Source organism: Pongo pygmaeus, chromosome 13 (genome assembly GCF_028885625.2).
Source record: "Pongo pygmaeus isolate AG05252 chromosome 13, NHGRI_mPonPyg2-v2.0_pri, whole genome shotgun sequence".
Taxonomy (NCBI): Eukaryota; Metazoa; Chordata; class Mammalia; order Primates; family Hominidae; genus Pongo; species Pongo pygmaeus.
Window position 1 is genome coordinate 106,814,591 of NC_072386.2, and position 22,687 is coordinate 106,837,277.

Genomic DNA, 22,687 nt, shown 5'->3' on the forward strand with positions numbered 1-22,687 from the left:
TGCTGAAGTCCAAACCAAAGATGATGATTATTTGCATAGAAAAGTGAATGACTTGGAGGGGTGTGTTTTAAAGGTAGAACCAACAGGACTTGGTGATAGATTGGATTCAAGCAGTTTAATAAGAAGTAGCTGTTTAATGACTCTCCAATTTCTGGTTTGAGTATCTGGAATGAGGGAAACGTTATTTCCTGAAATAGAGGAATATATTTTAATTTATTGTTTTGTTGGGCATGGGGTAGATCAAGAGTTCAGTCTTAGACATATTGTGTTTGAGACGCCCATGAGTCGTAAGAGAAGAAATGCTAAGAAGGCTGTTAAACACGTAGGACTGAAATTGCTCATGGCTGAACTGGAACTATTGCCACACAACCCATGTCTACTTATAACATGGTAAGAAACCTCTCTGCAAAGTAACAGAATCTTTTCCATAACCATAAAATTACTATCTCATCCACCATATTTTCCATCCCACTTATCTTTCAGAATCATTAAAGATAAAGTAATCTGCTCAATCCTGATGCCATCCAAATAGAAAGAAAGCAATACTCTATATGGAAAATTATGTGTAGTTAACATAACCCTTCCTGGTTTAGAATGATTTTAAAAGGCTTTGAGAAGGTGTTTTAAATGTATATTTGAATGAATTATCCAAAATACATTAGGCCTGTTCTCCATATAATGATAGGAAAAATGTAATAGGTCTTTACAATGGACCTGACACACTTCCCGTTAATATATAATCTCAAACAGATATCCTAATGTCCTCAACAGATTTTTCCCCCATTCTATAAAAGATGCTCAGATAAACTATGTAACGGGCCCACATACACCCAGCTGGTAAAATAATGGGTTCGATGACTCTAAGCTAGGACTATTTGTGTTATTATACAAGTGTAATGCAAGTGTAATAATTATATCCATCATTTATTGGCTATGTACCAGGCATTGTGCTAAGTGCTTTAAAAAATTTTTCTTATTTAATCCTTTTAAAAAATTCTTTGAGCTTTTATTATTAGTTCCACTTTACAGCTGAGAAAACTAATGTTTCAGGACATTAAGAAACTTCCCTCTGGAAGAGTTAGAGGTGAGATTCTTAGCCACTTCAACCTTGTGCCTCTTATAAACATGCATGAATAAACTTGAGTGGAAAGAAACTTCCTGGCATGCAAGACTATTGGTTAGAATTGAGATGATTCTCCTCAGAAATGATCAGAGCCTAGACATTGAAGTCAAGTTTTTTAAAAAGCAAGGTTATAGATAGAAAAGAAAATGAAGGCCAAATGTGGTGGCTCATGCCTGTAATCCCAACAATTTGGGAGCCTGAGGTGGGAGGACTGCTTGAGCTCAGGAGTTCGAGACCAGCCCGGACAGCATAGAAAGACCCCATCTTGACAAAATAATAATAATAATAATTTAGCCAGGTGTAGTGGTGTGCACCTGTGGTTCCAGTTACTCAGGAGGGTGAGGGAGGAGGATCACTTGAGCCTGGGAGGTCAAGGCTGCAGTGGTGAGCCATGATTGTACCACTGCACTCCAGCTTGGACAACAGAGTGAGACCCTGTCTCCAAGAATAAAAAAAGAGAGAGAGAAAATAAATGTTGTTACCTTGGGGAAGGGGATGATGGGTCTTGATCATCCAGCTGCACCACATTGCTAGAGGAAATGTGTCTATATCTGTCAGCAGAAAAACAAATAGAGCAATTGTTATATGTCCAAATATTTCTATAGATATCTATGGATTAATAGTTTCATGACATATTAATATCAATTCTGAGAGGGAAAAAGAGGTCTGTGTGTAGGCAAGGAATGCTAGTTTCAACTCTATTCAAGAGGTGTTGTTCTGCAGAACCTCACAGAACGTGCTACTTTTCCTTTTCATTGTGAGTCTCCCAGAGGTTGCTGGAATGCTGTATGTAGTGTATTCTGACATTGTTTGAAAAAGTTACCCTGTTTTCTTATCACATATCATAGGACTAGCATTACTGAGGAAGCTCCTTTGGAAAATGATGAGTTAGTGAAATCAGGTTGCAATGCATGTCCTGGTGTCACCTACTACTTTGTTATTTTCTGTTCACCCTGGGGGTAGGTAGGATGGACTAGACTTCGTTGTGCTGCTCCAATTCCTGATTTTTAAGAAAACAAATAAATGAAGAGGAAAGAGAAGGAAAATAACAGCTGTCAGAGCAATTACAGATGTGAGAAGAATGGAGGAATTTATCTCACACTGGGCATTGGCAAGAGGAGTGGACAAAATCTATTCAGTCTGTGCTTGGAGACACTGAGAATCATGAGGGCAGGTCTTGGTGGGTTTATGTTGTGTCTGTTAAAACACAACCTCAGACACCACTTTAGAGATGCTGAATTTGGAATCAAGAGATCTGACTCCCACACCAGCACCAGCCTTGCTGTGGAACAGCTTTTTTCCATTGTTTAAGCTTAAGTTCCTTCCCTTGGACAAAGTGGGTGACTGTCCACACAGTCTAACAAGGAGTGGTGGGAAAAACTGATAAGATAATAGACTTGCAAGAACATGATGCAATCTAGTGAACTGTAAAGATTTAAATGTTCGTGATTCTTTCTATTGTTTGATTTTTCACTCCGCTTGTTCTTGGCCAGAGCCATGATAGAGAGTATGTGTAAAAGGCAAACACTCTGACACATACAGACACACACATCAAGCAGTTTCCCGTAAACTCTACCAGGAGTTGCTATGCTTCAGTGTTGGGTTAGAAGAAGGAAAAGATAAATTGTACTTTAACCTTTGTAACTGAGCTAAAGAAAAAATAAGAGAGAAAACACACCACGTGCTGGCCCTGGATCAGGAGACCTGGATTCTAGTACTGGTATCCTGAAATTTTGTTGTGTCCTTGATCAGGTGGGTCCCCAACTGTGGACCCAAGACCCCCATCTATAAAATAAAGGGGTAGGTCATAGCTCTGAAATTCTGTTCAGATTATCCTTTAGCTCTCACCTGCACTCAGTGCATCTAATTAAGTAAAGACGGAGGCAGCAGGTTACATGTCACGTTGTTAGTAAGTCAGAACTTTGAGTTTGGGGGCTGGCCATCTAGATCTAAAGAAAGCCTCCAGGCACAGTGGGACTCTCAGGACTCCACCTAGACCCAGCCTCTCTCTTAGGACTTACAAAGCTCTTCCTTTGAGACAATTTGAAAATGTTTTGGTGCATTTTTCCTGGATGGCATTTTAACTTGACACTGAGATACTAGAGGTGGGGGCTGTGTAATATCTGCCATGTTATTCTCTATCCTTAGCTTCTTGTGCAAGGCCAGACATCATGTAGAAGGTCAATAAATGCAGATAAATAAATGCATGCATGCATGAATAAATGGATCAGTAAACCCTGTGGTACATCAATAAGTGGTCAGAAAATCATGATAATACACATCATATCTGGTATATTGAAGGTCTTTCTTTTACCTTCTAAGGTGGATTCGTTACTAGAGGATTGAAAGGACAAATGAGAATCTTACAGCATGGTCACTGCTCCTCTTGGGGCCTCAGCTCTCTTATCCTTAAAGCAAAGGCATTGGGCCAGAAGGTGTAATTCTGTGTTTCATTCATTCAACAGGCAACTATTTAGCACTGTCTGTGTAACAGGTCCTATAGTAGGCAGTGAAGATAAACCAGTCAGTAAGGGACATACTAGCCTTTCAGGAGTTTAGTCTACTTAATGTGAAAGTAAACACATAAACAAGTGATATCTAACAGTGCAAAAGCTGTTATGTAAAGGGAAGCACATGGGCTAAGAGCTCCTCACTCAGCTTCACAGGTCAGTGAGAATCTCCTGAAAGAGGCAGCAACTAAACCAAGGCAAGAAAATTTAGCCAGGGAAGGAAGGTGAGACTGCTTGCTCAGAGTGGTGGCTGAGGGTAAAATTTCAAGAAGAGAGTTTGAGCAAAGAGGCTAGAGAGGTTGACAGGGGTTAGATCATGATGGTCCCAGAGTTCATTGCTGTAATGTCTGGACTTCATCCTGAGAGTGGTGATGAGCCATTGAGTGTCTGTAAGGTAAGAGAAGATCTTCATTAGATTTGGTTTTAGGACATCTCTTTGGCTGTGTGTGTATGTCTGGATAGAAGTAAGGATGGAGGCATAGACCAAAATGGTAAAGGAGGAAAAGCAATGTTGCCAAAACTGAAGTAGATGATGGCACTTGTCTATGGTGGTCAAGTGGAAATGGAGAGTACTGGATGGGGCTGAGGGATATTAATGGGATAAAATACTTGGATAACTAATCAAAAGGAGGAGGCAGGTGAGTGTGTTATGAAAGATGCCTGTGTTACTGGCATCACTGAAACACACAATGAATGCAGCTATAGAGGCATATTTGGGTTGGGATGAAACAAGGAGGAGTTCAAAAGTGCCTTCCAGTTGCTGGCCTGTGAATCAGAGGCAGGCATACAGGCAGTTCGGCCACAACATTTCTTTCCTATGTAGAGATGCAGGAGCAATTGAGGCATACATGTGCATGTTTGCATGCACATGTACATGCATGCATGACTACCTGCATGTGTGTGTGTGTGTGTGTGTGTGTGTGTGTGTGTGTGTGTGTGTTGGGAGCAGGCAAATAAAGACCTGTGAGGCCACCTGTTTTCATCATCCACTGATTCTCAAAGTGTAGTCCAATGTTCTAAAGAAGTCCCATGGGGGATCGGGAGTTAATCTTCCATAGAACTAATACCTATAACGTTACAAGGCTCAGGCTTTGTTTTCTACCCAGGATTAATCATTCACTCGTGGGTTTTAATACAAGCCAGATACCACCTCACTGTGCAAAGCAATGCCAGCTCCCCTTCCATTCTGATGCTAGCTTTTACATTCTTGTTGTCAGAGTGGGAACTAGGTTTTTGCCCCAGTTTCAGAATCCTGTGAAGTGAAAAGTTTAGAAACTTCCATCCAAGGATGTTAGTCAAAAATGCCAGGACAGCTGGACTCTGCCATTAATTTGCCATATGACTTGCAGCCATTTATTTCCCATATCTGGGCATTAGTATCCATCCCACAATGAGAAACTTGGAGTAAGTGATATTCAAAGTCATCCAGCTCTGATTTCTACATATTTGTGTTTCCTTCTTGAGCTAAGCTCTGTGTATACGAAGTCAGTCTCCAAAAATTTTAAGCAGAGAATTTTGAGATGCTCAAACTTCTTACTATCTAGGAATTACACTGAAAAACTCTCAGACCTGGAAAGATCATTGAAGATCATCTATGCCAGGACTGACACTTGACATATGAGAGAACTGAGCTGAAAGAGAGGAAGCCAGTTCTTCACAGTCACACAGCCATTCAATGGCAGAACAGAGAACTGAACTTAGCGCTCCTAATTCCCAGTCCAGGTGTTTCTTCCCCTGTGTAACAGAGTGCTGGACATTGGCCAGACCTTGGGACTCACATTTGAACTCAGCTCCCTCTGATCATAGAGAAGTCTCCCTTGTTTGCTGGGAATGAAATCTTAGAGAGCTGACATAGTAACGTCATGGCAGCTGGTGCCGGTGATGGGGTTGGTATAGGAAATGAGAGAACGCATTTGGCTAAGCTCAGGGTTCATGTGACCCTCCAAGAGTCTTCATTTCAAAACAAACTCAACCTTTTAGGTTCAAGTTCTCTCTCTCATCAGAAATGTGACTTCCTGCTTCTAAGAAGCAAGGCTTACAAAAGGGCTCAGAAGACTTCGTGGACATCAAATAGCTCCTACAAATAGCATTTTGATGAGTTAAGTGTAAATGAATCAGAAACATAAGGATTACATTTTCCCCAAGTGCACATGGGTTTCAGAATTGAGGGGAAATGTAGTTTGCTAACTGCACGCTGGCCTTCATGGAACTCAAGCCACTCCTGGGAAGGGTAAGGGGAGAGAAGAAAGAGAAGCCCAGTCCCCAAATGGTTTTAGATGTGGTGCCAAATTCGAAAATGCTGTTGGGTTTGCCCTCTGCCAGGAATAAAATTGCTGGCCACCCAGAGAGGCCACAGGGAGGAGAAAGGAGATGGCTTTCCTTACTGGCCCCTGCTCCTCCACAACTGTGTTCAGTTAGTGCCGCTCAATCACCAGCTGTCACTGGGGCCCTCCGTTGGACTCCCTGGCCCTGACTTGGCCTCGATTTTCACACTCTGCAGCGTGCCTTGTTTACCTCCAACTGTATCTGGTGTTTTGGCTCCCAGAGTCCTTGGCGACTGGTCAGCTTGTCACAAGCCCCTGCTCTGTAATCAAGTGACCTGTCCATCACCAGTAGAATGTTTGGGGAAGCTGTCACACATCGCCTTTGGTTGCATTCAGGAAAAAACAAGAGTTCTTTGTAGATCTTTTCCTCTCTCCCTTCTTTAATGCTATCCAGGTGTGGAGTTTCCTCCAAACTGTTAAATGTCTTCCCTTCAAATCTCAGTCTGACACAAATTACCAGTTAAATCTCAGGACCGCTGTTACCTTATCCCAGGATTTGAAGCTCTGGATCTTTTATAATTTCCACATTGTCCCTCCATTCTTTTCCTTCTATTTTGTTTTATTGCACCAAGAAAGTAGAAAATCATTTCAATTGGTGATAAAAGATGATTAAAACAAAATAACACAGGCCTTGGCTGCAAACTGTTAGTTTTATTAAATTGGCTACTGTGTTTTAAATCAGTACCAGGGCAAATCTTTGGACAATTATATCAAAGACTGCTGGAATTAATCAGTCACATGTATACAATTGCTCCTTTCAGAGCCTTATACAGAGTAAGGATGGCGTTGCCAGTTGGAAAAGAATGAGTTTTGCATTACCTGTGTGAGAGGGATGGACCCTAGCCCAATTGAGAAGGAATCCAAATGCCCAATGGAGTCTCAGATCTCTGTCATCTCCTTTTTCATCTATTTAATCCAGACAATGGGTTGGAGCTCACAGTGACCACCAGGAGAAACAAGAAAATGGATGTTACAAGGCAAAAGGCCATTTTCCCAAAGATTTTTTCTTGGCACTGAGTCCTCAGCATGACAGCTTTGCTTTAATAAGGGGGCACCTGAAGTGGAAAGGCTGCAGTCTACTGAGTAGCTGGGTCCAGAAAGAGGGAAGATGGGTGTGGTGGGATCCCAGGCTATACAAAGACTGGATGCAGATTCAGTATCTCAACTACCGTTAGCGCATCTAAGTTCTGACTTCTACAGCTGGCATAGGCTGGAGGCTTGGAGAATTATTGCATTCAGTTCCTTGCGTTTACAACAGTGATTCTCTGTCACTTGATGACTCAAGCCCCAACATCTCACCTCAGAGCCTCCTGCCATCTACTGCACACTCCACCCAACCATTTTAGTGAAACGTTTCCACTTCCTTTGGTTTACCCTGAATTTCAGTCTAAATGAACTGTTCTTAATCTAGAAAAAGTTTACTTCTTTCTTGTTTTATGCTGTTTCTACTGCTCAGAGCACTATACTTATCATTCACATTTTTTGATATGTGTGCTTTCTCAAACTATTAATTCATTCAACAGATATTGCTGAGAACTTATTCTGTGCTAGGCACTGCACCAGGCACAGAGATACAGCAAGGAAGGGCTAATGTTCTCTGTCCTTGAAGCACTTAACATACACCAAGGTAGTCAGGCATTCAACATGTGATTGCAAAATGTGTGTTCACTTTTGTAATAAAGTATAGGACACTAAGAACACCTGTGGAAGGAAACCAACATAACCCAGCTATCAAAAAGAAGCCTCCCTAAGCCTTTCTCATTCTTTAAACCACTATTTGGTCTTCCTCTGCTAGCACTCGCCAAACTCTACTTTGTGTTACAATCACACTCTACTTGGTTTATCCTCTCTTTTGCCCTTTGAACTGTTTGAAACCAATGGCAGTATCTTCTTCATCTTTGGGTCCTCCATTTTGACTGAACTTCATACTTTTTTTAAAAATTGAACTATAAAAGTGATGTCCAGAGAAAAATAGCTGATTGGGCCACAATCACAACAAAAACTAATAAAACAGCCATTTTTTTCTGAAACTTGTTCCACAATGAGTATGTTAAACTATCTTTCAAAATATTTCTTCCCAAGGGCATACAATACTTTCTGTCTCAGATCCTTACCAACCACCCACCACCACCAATAAAAAGTGGACCAAAGTACCTCTCAGTCAACAGAAATAAAAGGTTTCCTTAAAAATTCAGAGTAATACTCAGACAAAATTGGAATTAAGGCATACATAGTCATCACTCAGTGGGAAAACTGTGTGTATATAACTTTAATATGTGAATATTAAGAAATAAATTCTTTTGAGAAGACTAATCACAGCTCCAATGCCATTCAGTAAAGAAGGACATTTTGTAAGCTTTAGTTCTTGTTAAATAAAATAGAATATAAAAATATCTAGCATAATACCAAAATTTTCTAGGTACTCAATTTATTCCATCCTACAGGGAATATTTGGTGTCTTTGCCTTCAGGTACTGCCTTTTCAACTTTCCTTCCAAACTCATTATCTATACTGCTACCTAAATGGTCTTCCACCAAACAAGTATGATGATGTCATTTGCTGGGAAAGCCAGTCCTTTCCTCTTTCTCCTGATGACTTCTTCTGACTTTCTCCAGTCAAGCCAATGTACCTCCTTGGGAAATTTTCTCACACTCCCTCCCCATCATCCAGGGTAAGAAACCAACCCTCTGTGCTCCTACAGCCCCTACATTTTTTTTTAGGCTGTTTTAAAGCCTCAATTTTAATGTCTCTTCCCTGCCATCCAATGAGCATCCTAAAAGCAGCACCATAATGTGTTCATCTTTGCATCCCAGAAACCAGTGAAAGCTATTTGGATGTATAAGTGTAAGCATACCTAAAACAATACAAATATATTTATTCAGAAATTTTAAAAAATAAAGCCATAAATATAATCAACTAGCATTAAGCTACTATCTGGATTTACTTGTCAGTCTTTCTTCATGAACACTAAATACGAAGTGATATTACAAATTTGTGATCTTATATTTATACAAAATAATATGTGTATGTGTGTTTATACATAGAAAGATACTGAAAGGCTGGGCATGGTGGCTCACGCCTGTAATCCCAGCACTTTGGGAGGCCAGGGTGGGCGGATCACAAGGTCAGGAGATAGACCATCCTGGCTAATATGGTGAAACCCCGTCTCTACTAAAAATACAAAAAATTAGCTGGGCGTGGTGGTGGGCTCCTGTAGTCCCAGCTACTCAGGAAGCTGAGGCAGGAGAATGGCATGAACCTGGGAGGCAGAGCTTGCAATGAGCCAAGATTGCACTACTGCACTCCAGCCTGGGTGACAGAGCAAGACTCCGTCTCAAAAAAAAAAAAAAAAAAAAGAAAGACACTGAAAGGATCCTGACCAAAATGTTCCTGGTAGCTGTCTCAGGGTAATGGAATTTGAGATTATTCTACTTTAATTCTTTCATATTGCCTTCTAATTTGCTATAATAAGCATGGATGATTTTTATTTTGGGGGGAAAAAAGCAATTGAGATTATATACTGTCACTTCCCTTTTTTTTTTTAAAAGTCAGCTTCCATTCTAAAGATATGTTGGAGTTGAAACTATTGTTCTCTACCTTTCTACATTTAAAAAATATATAATATAATATAATCTGAGTTTCGCTTTCCTAAAATACTTTAGAACCATAAATGGAAGCTTGTTTTATCTTCAGATAGTTTTTGTGGTCTGTATTTTACTGGATATTACTATATGACTCACTAGTGTGTGCTCATCCAAAAAGTCAGCTCAATGTCTTGGAAAGATAAAGGGTTCTAGAGGCAAACAGCATGGTTTAAATCTTGTTTTATAATTATTACATCTCTGACATTGAGCAGATGACTGAACTACACTGAATCTCAACTGAAAAATTAAAATAATTTCTGCCTTTCAGGTTTATATTAGAAATAGTATGGAAAATTTGGTAAAGTAACTAAACTAAAAACTTTTCCAATATGAGCATCCATTGGATATTCTAGATAAAATATTACAGATATAACTAGCATCCTTTAAAATGCATGACTGAGATCAGAAAAACAGAAAAGGATATTTCCAGGGGCAAGACATGCAAGAAATAAAATAGAACTGGGAACTAAACAGGTAAACCCTGGATTTAAATTTGTGGTTGGTATAGTTTCGATAAGGGAGAGCCATCAGTTTTGGCAATTGAGTACTCGGCTTGAATATTCTTGTTCACCCCAGGAGAGATGTGGCTTTGCAACTCTGCAAGGTAGTGTATTGGGACTAACACTTTTAAAATAAGGATTTTAAATGAGATTTTCAGGACCCCTGAAATGACCCCTGAAAATCTACATGTTTAGTGAAAGGGTGTACTAGGGAAAAAATATGTATATGCATATGTCTAGCTACCTACCTTAATACCATGACAATTAACATGATTTGACTTAACTGTCATTAAGACTTACTATCTTTGCCTAGGATCTAAGTGGAAATTTATAACCATTGTCTTATACCTCACAAAGACTTGATGTTTGAATTTATACTGCTCAGTATGGTGTGAAAATGCCTGAGCTGAAAAATTAAGTGAAAAAAAAAAAAAAGATTCCAGGTTAGTGATGTTGCAGGGGTACCTAGAAATTAACGTAAAATCACTCTGAGGGAGGACATGGACTTGACCCAGGGAGCACATGATTCCCACAGATTAAAACCCACTGAATCTGAAAATTAAAAACATGAAAAAAACTAAACAAGGCATCAAAATAAGGGTCAGTAAACAACCTAAGGGCTTTTTACTAAATTTTGACTTTGGTGAGAAGTATACAAATTAGTATTTTAGAATAAACAGAATACAATAACAACAAAAAATAAATAAAACTAGAAAGTACAATTTTCAAAGTTAAGTGAACAAAGAAGAGACAAATAATGGAAATTTAAAAATTCGATAAATCCAAGTGAAGGGAAGAAAGGAGGAAAGGAATAAATAAGCAAGGAAAAAATGGAAACATAAGTCATTATACTAATCAGATTAAAGTCAATTGGATGAAGATAGAGATTCTCTAGTCAGATTTAACTCAAGAAAGTTTTGCTGAAAGGTTAAAGGTAAAGGTGGGGACAATATTTACCAGGTAAATGCTAACCAAACAAATTAATATAGTTTTCAGACTAAGGAGACATTTGGCAAATATGTTACTGTGATTTAAAAAAAAAGTCACCACATAATGATAAAAGGAAGATATTATGATTTAAAACCTGAATTTACCAAATAATATGACCTGAAAATATATAAATCAATGACTTTTACCTAAAAAAAGATAAATGCATGACATTGTGATATTTTAACACATTTTTCTCAATAATTTATAGATCAAGCAAACTAAAATATAGTAATAATCTAGAAGATTTTGAACAACACAAAAAAATTTGAGCTGATAAAAATTTATAGAACCCTGATACAGAACTAAATTATGAATATTTCCTTCTAGAATACAGATGTAGACTATTTTTTAAAGTTTTTTTTACCATGTACTAGGCCACAAAACAAATTTAAACAAATATTAAAGTATCAGTATCACATAGAACATAAGCTCTGTCCACAATGCAGCACATTAACAAACAAAACACGAATAAACAAATGAAAAAGGTAAAACTTTTCAATCAATGGAATTTCTAACAAATAAGCCAAAATCTTATATATTTGCCAACAGAATTCAGCAATGTATTAAAAACCACATACAATGTTAAAGAGGTGACTTTAACATTAGGTGGTCTATTAATGTAATTCACAATATTTGTGAATTAAATAATTTTTAAAACAGGAATTTTTACTAGATGTAGTTTTTAAAACCCTGTAAAATCAGATTCCTTCATGATGAAAAAATTACAGTAAACTGGGAATAAGTACAATGTAAAAAGTTTTTTGATCACAGGGTCATCTTCAGAATACCCAGTTTTGCCATTGGTCTCCTACCTAGCGCAGCTAGACGAAAAATAGAAACAAAAGGCTGGGCGCAGTGGCTCAAGCCTGTAATGCCAGCGCTTTGGGAGGCCGAGGCGGGCGGATCATGAGGTCAGGAGATTGAGACCGTCCTGGCTAGAGACGGTGAAACCTCCGTCTCTATTAAAAATACAAAAAAATTAGCGGGGCATGGTGGAGGGCGCCTGTAGTCCCAGCTACTCGGGTGGTTGAGGCGGGAGAATGGCGTGAGCCCCGGAGGCGGAGCTTGCAGTGAGCCGAGATCGCGCCACTGCACTCCAGCCTGGGCGACAGAGCGAGACTCCGTCTCAAAAAACAAAAACAAAAAAAAGTCTGAGGATTGAAAAGGAAACGACAAAACTAACATTATTCTTCATCTACTGGAAACAATATAGAAAAATTACTAAGAATCAACAATTACTAGAACAAATAAAACAGTCTGTGAGGACTTCTAAATATAATATAAATTTATATAAAACTCAATTATTTTTATTATCCCCAAACTATTAGAATACAAATAAACCTACACGTAATTATGTGTATGTGTGTGTGTGTGTAAATAGCTAGATAAAAAGCTACTATTTACTATAGCACTGACACCTATAAAATGCTTAGAGTAAGGCATATATTGCTAATAAAAAATCATCACAATTTTTATGAGGAAAGCTTTAAAACTTCACTGAAACTATAAAAGAAGACCTAAATAAATAAAAAGATAAACTGTGTGCATAAATGGGGGAAGACACAGTATCATAAAAATGCCCTTTCTCCTCAAATACACTGGTACATTCAATGAAATTGGAATCAAAATCCCAACAGGCATTTGTAAGGAGGAAGCTTCACATGGAAGTTCACATGGAAGAGCAAGGGACCCTTTTGAAAAGGAAAACTATAGAATGAACTTATAATGTAAATCTAGACTTTTATGTTGCTATGGAAATCGCTATAGACTGCTACCGATAAAACAGTAGATAAAAAACAGACCAATGAGGCTGGGTGGCATGGCTCATGCCTGTAATTCCAGCACTTTGAGAGGCCAAGGCAGGCAGATCACCTGAGGTCGGGAGTTTGAGACCAGCCTGACCAACATGGAGAAACCCTGTCTCTATTAAAAATACAAAATTAGCCAGGCATGGTGGCACATGCCTGTAATCCCAGCTACTGGGAAGGCTGAGGCAGGAGAATCACTTGAACCCGGGAGGCGGAGGTTGAGGTGAGCCGAGATCGCACCATTGCACTCCAGCCTGGGCAACAAGAGCAAAAATAGACCAATGAAACAAGACAACCCAGAAAAAAAAAGAATATGAAAGTACTGAAATGATATATGGCAAAGGCAGTATTACAATTCAGTAGTGAAAGGATTAACTGTTATCTTAAAGAGATTAACTAGTGCTGGACAAATAATTTTAATACATATTTGGGGGGGAAACAATCCTTATTTCACATCATTTAAAAAACTATACTGTGGGCCAGGCATGGTGGCTTACGCCTGTAATCCCAACACTTTGGGAGGCCAAGGCAGGTGGATCACCTGAGGTCAGGGGTTCGAAAGCAGCCTGGCCAACATGGTAAAACCCCGTCTCTACTAAAAATATAAAATTCACCAGGCATGGTGGCACATGCCTATAATCCCAGCTACTTGGGAGGCTGAGGCAGGAGAATCCCTTCAACATGGGAGGCAGAGGTTGCAGTGAGCCAAGATTGCTCCACTGCACTCCAGCTTGGACAACAATAATGAAACTCCGTCTAAAAAATAATAATAGTAAAAAAAAATAATAATAATAAAAACCTATATTGTAGGTGCTTGAAACCATATAGGTAACAAACAAAACCTTAAAATTATTGAAAGGAAATAAAAGAGACTATTTTATGATCTTAGATTAAAGGAATGTTTATTCGACAACATATGAAAAACACAAATCATGAAGGATACAAAATTCTCTTATCAACAAAGCAGCATAAACATAATGAAAAATTAGGAGTCATAGACTATGAAATGGTATTTACAATGGCTTTAATTATAAAGAATTAATATCCAGTATATGTAAATATACTTATGTATTAATATAGAAAAACAAAACAATTTAAAATAGGCAAAAAGATGAACAAACAATATGCATGACTAGAAACCTACTTGATCCACAAACATATGAAAAGATACTCAGGCTTGTTAGTAATCAGGGAAAGGCAAAATAAAACAGTAATTAAGTATCATTTAGTAACCATCAGATTGACAAAAAAAAATTACATATTTGGCAGAATCAAGGGCTGGCAAGGACCAGCACTTCGGGAATGGGAAGCCTTTGGGTAGATGTGTTAATTGATACAATCATTTTGGTAAATACTTTGGCAATATCTAATAGTTGAAGATGTAATTACCTTAACCTAATGATACCATTTTAGCCTCTTTTTCCCTCAGAAAACTCTTGCTATGTGCACAGAGGAAAAGAACACAAATATTTAAAGTAACATTGTAAATAATAAACACAGTGATTAAATAACAATAATAGCAATAATAAAAGAACCAACCTAGGTATCTATCAGGAAAAGAATGGCCAAATAAAGTATGATATATTCACACGGTAAAATACTTATGTTAGTGAAAACAAATACGCCAGATCTACTTGTAGCAATGTGTGTGATCTCAAACAATGCTAAGGAAAAAAGAAAAACAGCCAGCTACAAAATAAGTATAATATTAAAACATCTATGAAATTTAAAATATGTAAAATAATACGTTGTGCAAAAAGTATAAAAATGTGCCTGGGAAGGAAATGAGATACAGGAGGAGCATACAGGTGGGTTTAAACTTGATCAGTATTTATTCCTTTCACACCAAAAACAAAAGATATGAAGAAAATATGGCACAATGTTATAATTTGACAAAGCTGTATAGTAAGCCTATGAACATTTGTTATAGTATAGTCTGTACTTTTCTATATAAGTGAAGTATTTTCTAATTAAAACAATAATTATAGCATGTATAGTCTTTGGCACATCATCTCAGGCTCAAAAAGTGAAGTTTCCTTCCCTTCCCATTCTTGGCTGGAGGGTTATATACAAAGTGCCCAGACATTACCCTCTGGTTCTTAGCTCAAGGCTAGACTGGAATACTTGGACTCTTCCTGAGCCAAAGGCATCCTAGGTGGTCCCATCTTATGTCTTCTAACTCAGACAATCTGGGTGGTAGATCCAGACCTACACACGTTCTCAGTGCAGAATTTTAAATGCTGAAGCAGTTTCTAGCCTATGGAAAAGCTCAAGACATAAGGATACAACACAACACTCCTCCTTAAATTAGACCCATGGATTGCAGAACTAATCATCACATCCTTCCCAGATTCTTCTTTCATAGATTAAAAAAATGGATGGACAGAAAAAGGAAATGGCTTGTCCATGGTCAGTGAGTCAGCGGTAGTATTTCATAGGGAAATACTATGAAATTACTATAGAAAAACAAAGATTTGGAAGTCATGAAACACAAATTCCAAATCTTTCAACTGGTCTTTGTATGTAAGCTCTTTGTGATCCAAAACAAAGTCTTTTGATTTCTGTTCTGCTGTACTTTGAGAAAGCTTGGGGCTTCCGTCTTTGGAAAGCACTGTCTTGGAATGGAGTTAGACAGAACTGGTTCAAATCTCTACTCCATGACAAAAATATTGTGACTATCGGCAAGTAGCTTAATCTTCCTAAGTGTTAGTTTCCTCATCTCACAAGGAAGACAGTTATTCAAGGGATTGTTCTTTTGGTTGAGACTATACATACAAAATATGATACATAGTGCCTAGCATATAATAAGTAGGCAACACATAGAAACTATGATTACTGTTTTTATTCCAGAGGATGGAGTTTTAAAGAAATATAACACAGTTTAGTTATAGAGACTATTTGAAGAGATAGACAATGATAAACGAATGCTGTGATATAGAAACAATAGGATCAATAATGAGTATTTAAGGAGCTCAGAGAGAGTTTTCTGGAAGAAGCAAAATGTGGCGTTTCCATAGGGTAATGAGGCTCTCTCTCCCCTTCCTCCTATATGACTTTTGTGTTTATTTGACCTTCACAGTGGTATGGGACAAGAATCAAACATCCTGATTAAAAGACAGAAAAACAGACCCCCGCAAAATCACACGACTTATCTACAGATTTCAGATAGGTTTCAATTGACCTATCATATTAACTACATACCAATACACTTTAATTTATGCATTTTAAATGCATATTTAAGCTTAAGTCATGAGGTGCTTACCCTCCTTATGTATATATTAATATTTTAGATAATGATTTCACAACCTATAATTAAATTTTAGTGTAAGTTGTGCTCTAAATTCAATATACATTTACCATCAGTATGACTTTCTGAAGCAGAATACTGAGATTATATCAACCAGAAATGCCAGCATTTTTGTTTCTAATTATCAGAAATACAACCCTATGGCACATATGCCATTTGCGATATGTGTTAAAGAATGACGGTTAAATGTAGAAAAAAGTGTTTTGTTTTGTTTTGTTTTTTTAAAAAAATGCATGAGGGCCAGGCACAGTGGCTCATGCCTATAATCCCAACACTTTGGGAGGCCGAGTGAAGAGGATCACTGGATCCCAGGTGTTCTAAACCAGCCTGCGCAACCTGATTAGACCCCATCTCTACAAAATATATTTTAAAAATTAGCCACTGTGGTGGTGCATGCCTGTAGTCCCAGCTACTCAGGAGGCTGAGGTGGGAGGATTGGTTGAGCCAGCGAGTTTGAGGCTACAGTGAGAGCTGTGACTTCTGCCTGGGTGACAGAGCAAGACTGTCTTAAAAAAAAAATTGCAAAGATTCCACAGAACAACCCTTCAGAATAGACAAACAACTTCATCACATTTAAATATATTAGCTACACACATAAAATATTCAGATGCAGACTTTATGATTTACTAATACTGATGGTTGAAGTTTAAAAAGAAAAAACTTAAAATGGCATTCAAAATTTGATGACAGAAATCAGAAGTAGCCAAAATAATCACATCTCAGGTGACCTGTTAAAGTTTTAGTTCCAAAGAAAGAGTAAATTGGAAGTTTCAGCTTGGTAGCAAGCTCCTGTCGCTGCACTAAATGAAAGATTTTGAGCTGGAGAGTGACTCTAAATTTAAGAATATTCTGACGATGTTGGCAACACTGGAAACGGGATATGCTCGAAGCAGGACATTAAGCCAGAGGCTGCTTCGGCCGTCAAGATTGACATAATGGGCCTCAGGAGAGTTGAAGAAAGGATGACATGGAAACTCCTGGGTGGGGAGAATTGAGAGGGCTTAGGGTCCATCTGAATGTAGGAGGCACAGGAGGGGAAGGAGTTCAAGTGATAGCATAAGGCTTTCCAGGTGGTTTTAGGAGCAGCTGAAAGGAACAACTTGACGAAAATGTCCTACTTTTAGACCAACAATGAAATAGGTTCTAACCTCCAGCAACGCCTTCAGAAGCCACTAGCTTATCCTTCTGAAAGAAATCTATTCTACCTAGGTTCTTGAGAAAAGAGCCCTCATTTAGCATTAACTCTGACTTTAACTTTGGTAAAATATAGTTTCATCATAGGAACTTTTCCATGGAAAACATAATCTTTTTAGTAACTCTTGTACCCATCCCACTGTCCCCACCTTTTAACTTAAGGGAGTGACTTGGATTTTTATTTTTCAATCTGAAAACTTGGGATAACAACACCTTCCTCAAAGAGCTGCTTAAGCTTCTGGAAAACAATGAAATATGAACCACACACACACAGCTAGAAGAAGGAAGGTTATTAAGGTTTCTGTACTAATCAAATATGATGTTAGTGGATAAGAAGGAGGTCGGTGGGTAGAAGTTACAGGGACACAGATTTCGCCCCAGGGTAAAGAGAAACCTTCTGGGATCCAGAATTTTCAGAAGCTGAAATGGGTCACGTGGAAAGAGAGCAAGCTGCCAGGCACTGGGGGTGTTCCAGCCAAGTGAAGTAGTAGAAAAGATACTTTTCATCAAGCCACGGCACACATGGTAGATGATGGCTGCATCTTCACGGGTTTGCCTCACCAAGGTTACATTACTTATTTGTCTCTCCATCTCTTCTAGTAAGGGGACCATAGCATAAATTCAGTGGACAAGAATGTTGATAATTAACCATTAATTGTAATGGATTAACATTTATTAAATGTTTGTCATAGGCTGGGCCCATATGTGCTTTATAAATGTTCTCATGCTTCATCTGCAGATAAATGCTGTGAAGCCAGGTTTATGACTGATTTGAAATAGGCTCAGAAAGGTAAAACACCGGCCCATGACTTCCTGGCTAATAAGTGAGGCAGCCAGGACAGAAACACATGTTTTCTTGTCTCTATGTTGATGTTTATTGAGGAAAAGGAGGAGGAAGAGACGCAACGAGAAGACAAAGTGGAGAGAGGAGGAAAACATTCACAAATATTAGCCAACCACCTTAAATGTCATCAGCCACAAATCACTCGTGACACATGCCAGAAGTGAAAAACACAATGTAGAGAAGTACTTTTCATACTCACCCTTTTCCAGAGAACTACCCCCATCTACTTAGACAGTGACTGGATAGCCCCAGTGGACTGGGATGTAGTCTGAAGAAAATTTCTTATTTTATATCACAATGTGGCCATTTAAAAAATATATAACATGCCTCCATATTTTAGAAAAAAATGAATGCATAATACAATGCATGTCATATTTATCATGTACCTCTGTCTATCCCCTGGGATTGTTACTTTTTTCTCCACCTAACTCCAGTTTTAGAATTATCACCAGATGAAGTATATGCTCATTAGTCTAGATGTGGATAAAGCAGCCAATAAGCTAAATGAAATCATAAACCCTATAATTCTATCAACAAATTAGGATTTGAGGTTTACAAAACAACCATCATTCATGCATAAAAATCTCTCAAGATATTGGTATGTCCACCTATTTCATCTTCATTGGCAGAGCACTAAATCTCCAGGGATTTTTGGTCTACCCACAATACTAGTAGTTCCAGTGCTGCTAAAACAAACTCCGTTTGGGGTAATACATCCAACATTCTCAGGAAAGTTGTGTTCTTTCCCAGAGTCCTTCAATGCTCATAAACTCCAGCTCATTATTATGTTGAGAGTCTGAAGACATTCTCTGTCCATTGCCCCTGCACCTGTTATCTTGTTGGCCTTAACCAAACAGCCCAAGTCCTAACAGCAGCTGAAATAACAGATGGGCAGGAGAACTTGAGATTTTTTGACATCATCCTTTTGTTTATGAAATCCCCCCCAACACTGGAATCTGACAGGAATTCTCTTCATTATCATTTTGTGTTTTTTCCCATGGTACTTTTTTATTATTAAAAAATTATTATTAAAAATAATTGACGCAGAGGTAGATGAAAGACAGGAATAACATCTTCATTTGAAAATGGTCAAAAAGGAAATAGGGAGGGGGATGTGGTCATGTGGAATTGACATAAACATATATTTGCCTTGGAGGATAATTGGCAGTAGCCGTGTTCATTTGGTGGTGTGTTTGTGAGGAAGTCCGAGCAGGTACTAGGAGGTCTTTAGGTCAGAGGAGAGGTGCAGTCTAGGCAAGTTGGAAATCTGGCAGGAAGCAGTCCTTGGAATTGCGATTCCCAGGACATGACCCGACTTTGCAAGGGGTGAGGTTATTAAAACAGACCTAAAATAGGGATAAGACAGGCAGAATATAGGATATCACTTAATAGCATATGATTGTAAGCAAGTTGCTTTACCTTCCTATGCCTCAGATTCACCATCTGTAAAATCAACATGTAAATACTAGCAGCCATGTAGGGATGTTTTGTTTCTCAAATAAGAAATTCATGAAAAGTGTTTAGCCTAAGGCCCTATATTCTATTAATGGATGCTGCTATTATTATTATTATTTTGTCGAGAGTGAAAGAAATAGGGAGAAGCAAGTGGCAGGGAAGCAGAGAGCCACTGTACACACGGCATCAGAAAAGGGTTTGCTCACGTGTAATGGAGTTTCTGCTCAGGTCTTAAAATGAGGAAACTGATCAGATAATGCCCTAAGAATCTGATGTGGTGCTTTCCCACCTCTGTGCTTTTGTTTATATTTATTTTTCCCGGATGGCTTCCTCACAAACATCTTCATTTTTAGTCATTTGCTGTCTGATACTTTTCCAACAGGGTTGCTGTATAGGTTAAATTAAAGAAAAAACAACACCTAGTAAGTACATAGTTATCAGTCAATTGATGCTAGTTATTACTGTACATTTTAGTGTAGTCCATTATACTTAGCTAACCGATGTAACCATAGTGGACAATAGAAAGTATTGGATAACTAAATGTGCATTTGATTTCAAAAAGGAGCAAGACTGATAGAACGTATTCCAGGGGATCAATTTTCCATTCTCTCCTTGTCTGCCCAGTATTGTAATTGTATAATTATATCTTCTTTGTATTTTCCAGGGATCTAAATCTTGGCAGTGTGTACCAGTATTGGGTCATAACTATTTCAGGAACTGAAGAGAGTGAGCCGTCACCTGCTGTCACATACATCCATGGAAGTGGGTACTGTGGCGATGGCATTATACAAAAGTAAGTAGATCTAATTAAAGAAAGAAGAGGAGGGATGCTGGTTAGGTCAAGAGATGGTTAGGGTGCTGAACAGAAGAGCTTATGACATATTCTTCAGTGCATGAGCTGTGAGCTACTAGTGGTCCCCAGCAGTCTCTGGATTGGTCTCCAAACAATTTGCTGAACTCAGAAGAAAAGCAATGACTCTTTTTTTGAACACATACATTTTGCAACTATGTAATACAATATATGATTTAGACAGAACTACCCTTATGTACCTACTACCCTTTGCCCTTGCTGTCAGTTGCTTTATGTGTGCTACAAGGATTCCATTAGATTTTTCCCTCTCAGTCACAGCGTTGATTCAGTTAACAGGACACAGTTCATCTAGGTTAAAACACTTAACGTTCTTTGCTGGTTACCATTCACATTTATGAAAACTGCATATTTATTTGTTATCTCTATTGTATCATATTATACAACAATTTACAAAATGGGTCAAAGGCTCATGAAAACAGTGATGTATTTTAACTCACTACAATGTTTAAACCATAAATAATAAACAGTACTCTGGAGTGAATATTGAATGTGAATATGAGTACACTGAGGCAAATGAAGCATCATTTGTGGGTCCAATCAGTAAGTGTGGATTTTATCAGATTATCAATCCATTCAGCTTCTTGTTCTCAGGACAAGATGCTATGCAACTGGCAAACAGGGGTGAGGAGCCACCAAGACTTTTGCATTGTTTAAAACTCAATAAATAAACTTTTAAATGCTTTTCCTCCAGAATAAGAAAAAAAGTTTTCTAGTACAAAATAGAGAGTTTTGTCTCTAGAGGTGGAGAAGAGACCAATAATCATTCAAAATTAAATCTCTCATTGCTAAAATTATGTTCCTCATTGCTAAAGTGTTTATTTGCAAGTCACACTATTGCTAAGAGACTTTTTAAACTATTGACAGATTTAATGATAAACATTACATGTGGAGAAGGCAAAACAAGCTATTGGCAAAATTCCTTCATTAAATAGCACTGTTGGGTGTCACATAATATCTGTGCAATATGGAATTGCAATTACTATTTCTATAAGGGGAGGGTTGGTATGAAAAAAGAATTTGCTTCACAGTTGGATGAAACCACTGATGTGTAGAACATGAATCAACTCGTAGGAGTAGTACATATATGAAAGAGACACACTAGATGACTCTTTCTTTCTGTTCATCACTAACACTAAGCTAGAGGGGGAGAACAGTTTAATTTGTTTCTGATGATTTTGTGGTATGGAATGTAAACTGGAAACCTCTGCTTTAGGATGAAAGGACCAGCTAGGAATACAGCAAGGATGATGCAGTAATGCAAGTGAAAAGAGCTGGCATATAAATACTAATCCACATAGACATCAGTTATTTGCCAGCAGTGTTCTTTCTGAACATGACTTAACATTAAAGGCAATAGAAATATTGCAAACATGATCAGATGATTGGTAAATTATATCTTTTAAACTTGCTGTGTAACAAGATAGTAGTATGTGCATGATTCTGTTCCTCTTTGCTCCCCACTCCACAACTAAAGTTTGCCAACTGTTAATGAAAAGGTACTAACTCAAGTTTTTAAAATAAGAAATGGCATTAAAAAAATATTGGCACTGATAAGGCAAGTAATTATTTGCATAATCTCAAGTGGCTTTCTGAAGCAGGAACATATATGTATATTATATATATATTTCTGGATCATATATTTATTTCTTAAATGTCCTACACCTAAAATTTTATATCTGAATTATCAAAATGTTTAAGATTGAAAAGATTAGTGTAAGAGTTTATAAGTGTTGCATTATGGTGCAAATCAGCTGATTGACAAGAATTTGACTCCTCAAGCACAGAATAGAAAGCTCCTCACTTGTTTGAGCTATTTAACATGCAATGCTGTATGTATTTAAGATCCACATTCATATGAAGCAACAGAACAAGAAGATACAGTTTCTAGAGCAGTAAAACTGGGGAAAGGGAAACTTCTCACTGTTCTCTCCCACATTAATACATCAAATTCCAGCTTTTGATAAAGTTGCTGTCTGATGGAACATTGAACAACTAAACAGAGGACTCTCCATGGAGAAAGTACCCCATCATTTGTGGGTCCAAGATTGAAATTCATATCTAGACTATCCAGAAAACATTTGCAGTCACTGGTGATAACTCATAATTGTGATTTGGGA

General features: G+C 38.0%; 1 protein-coding gene across 2 annotated transcripts in view; it reads left to right on the forward strand.

The window, feature by feature from the left end:
• PAPPA (pappalysin 1) overlaps nt 1–22,687 on the forward strand; it is a 246,970-nt gene that overhangs the window by 92,420 nt on the left and 131,863 nt on the right. For both annotated transcript variants that reach the window (XM_054502141.2, XM_063649861.1), the window contains exon 8: nt 20,364–20,492. In XM_054502141.2, coding sequence (XP_054358116.1) covers nt 20,364–20,492 — 129 coding nt within the window. The remainder of the gene's footprint in view (nt 1–20,363; nt 20,493–22,687) is intronic.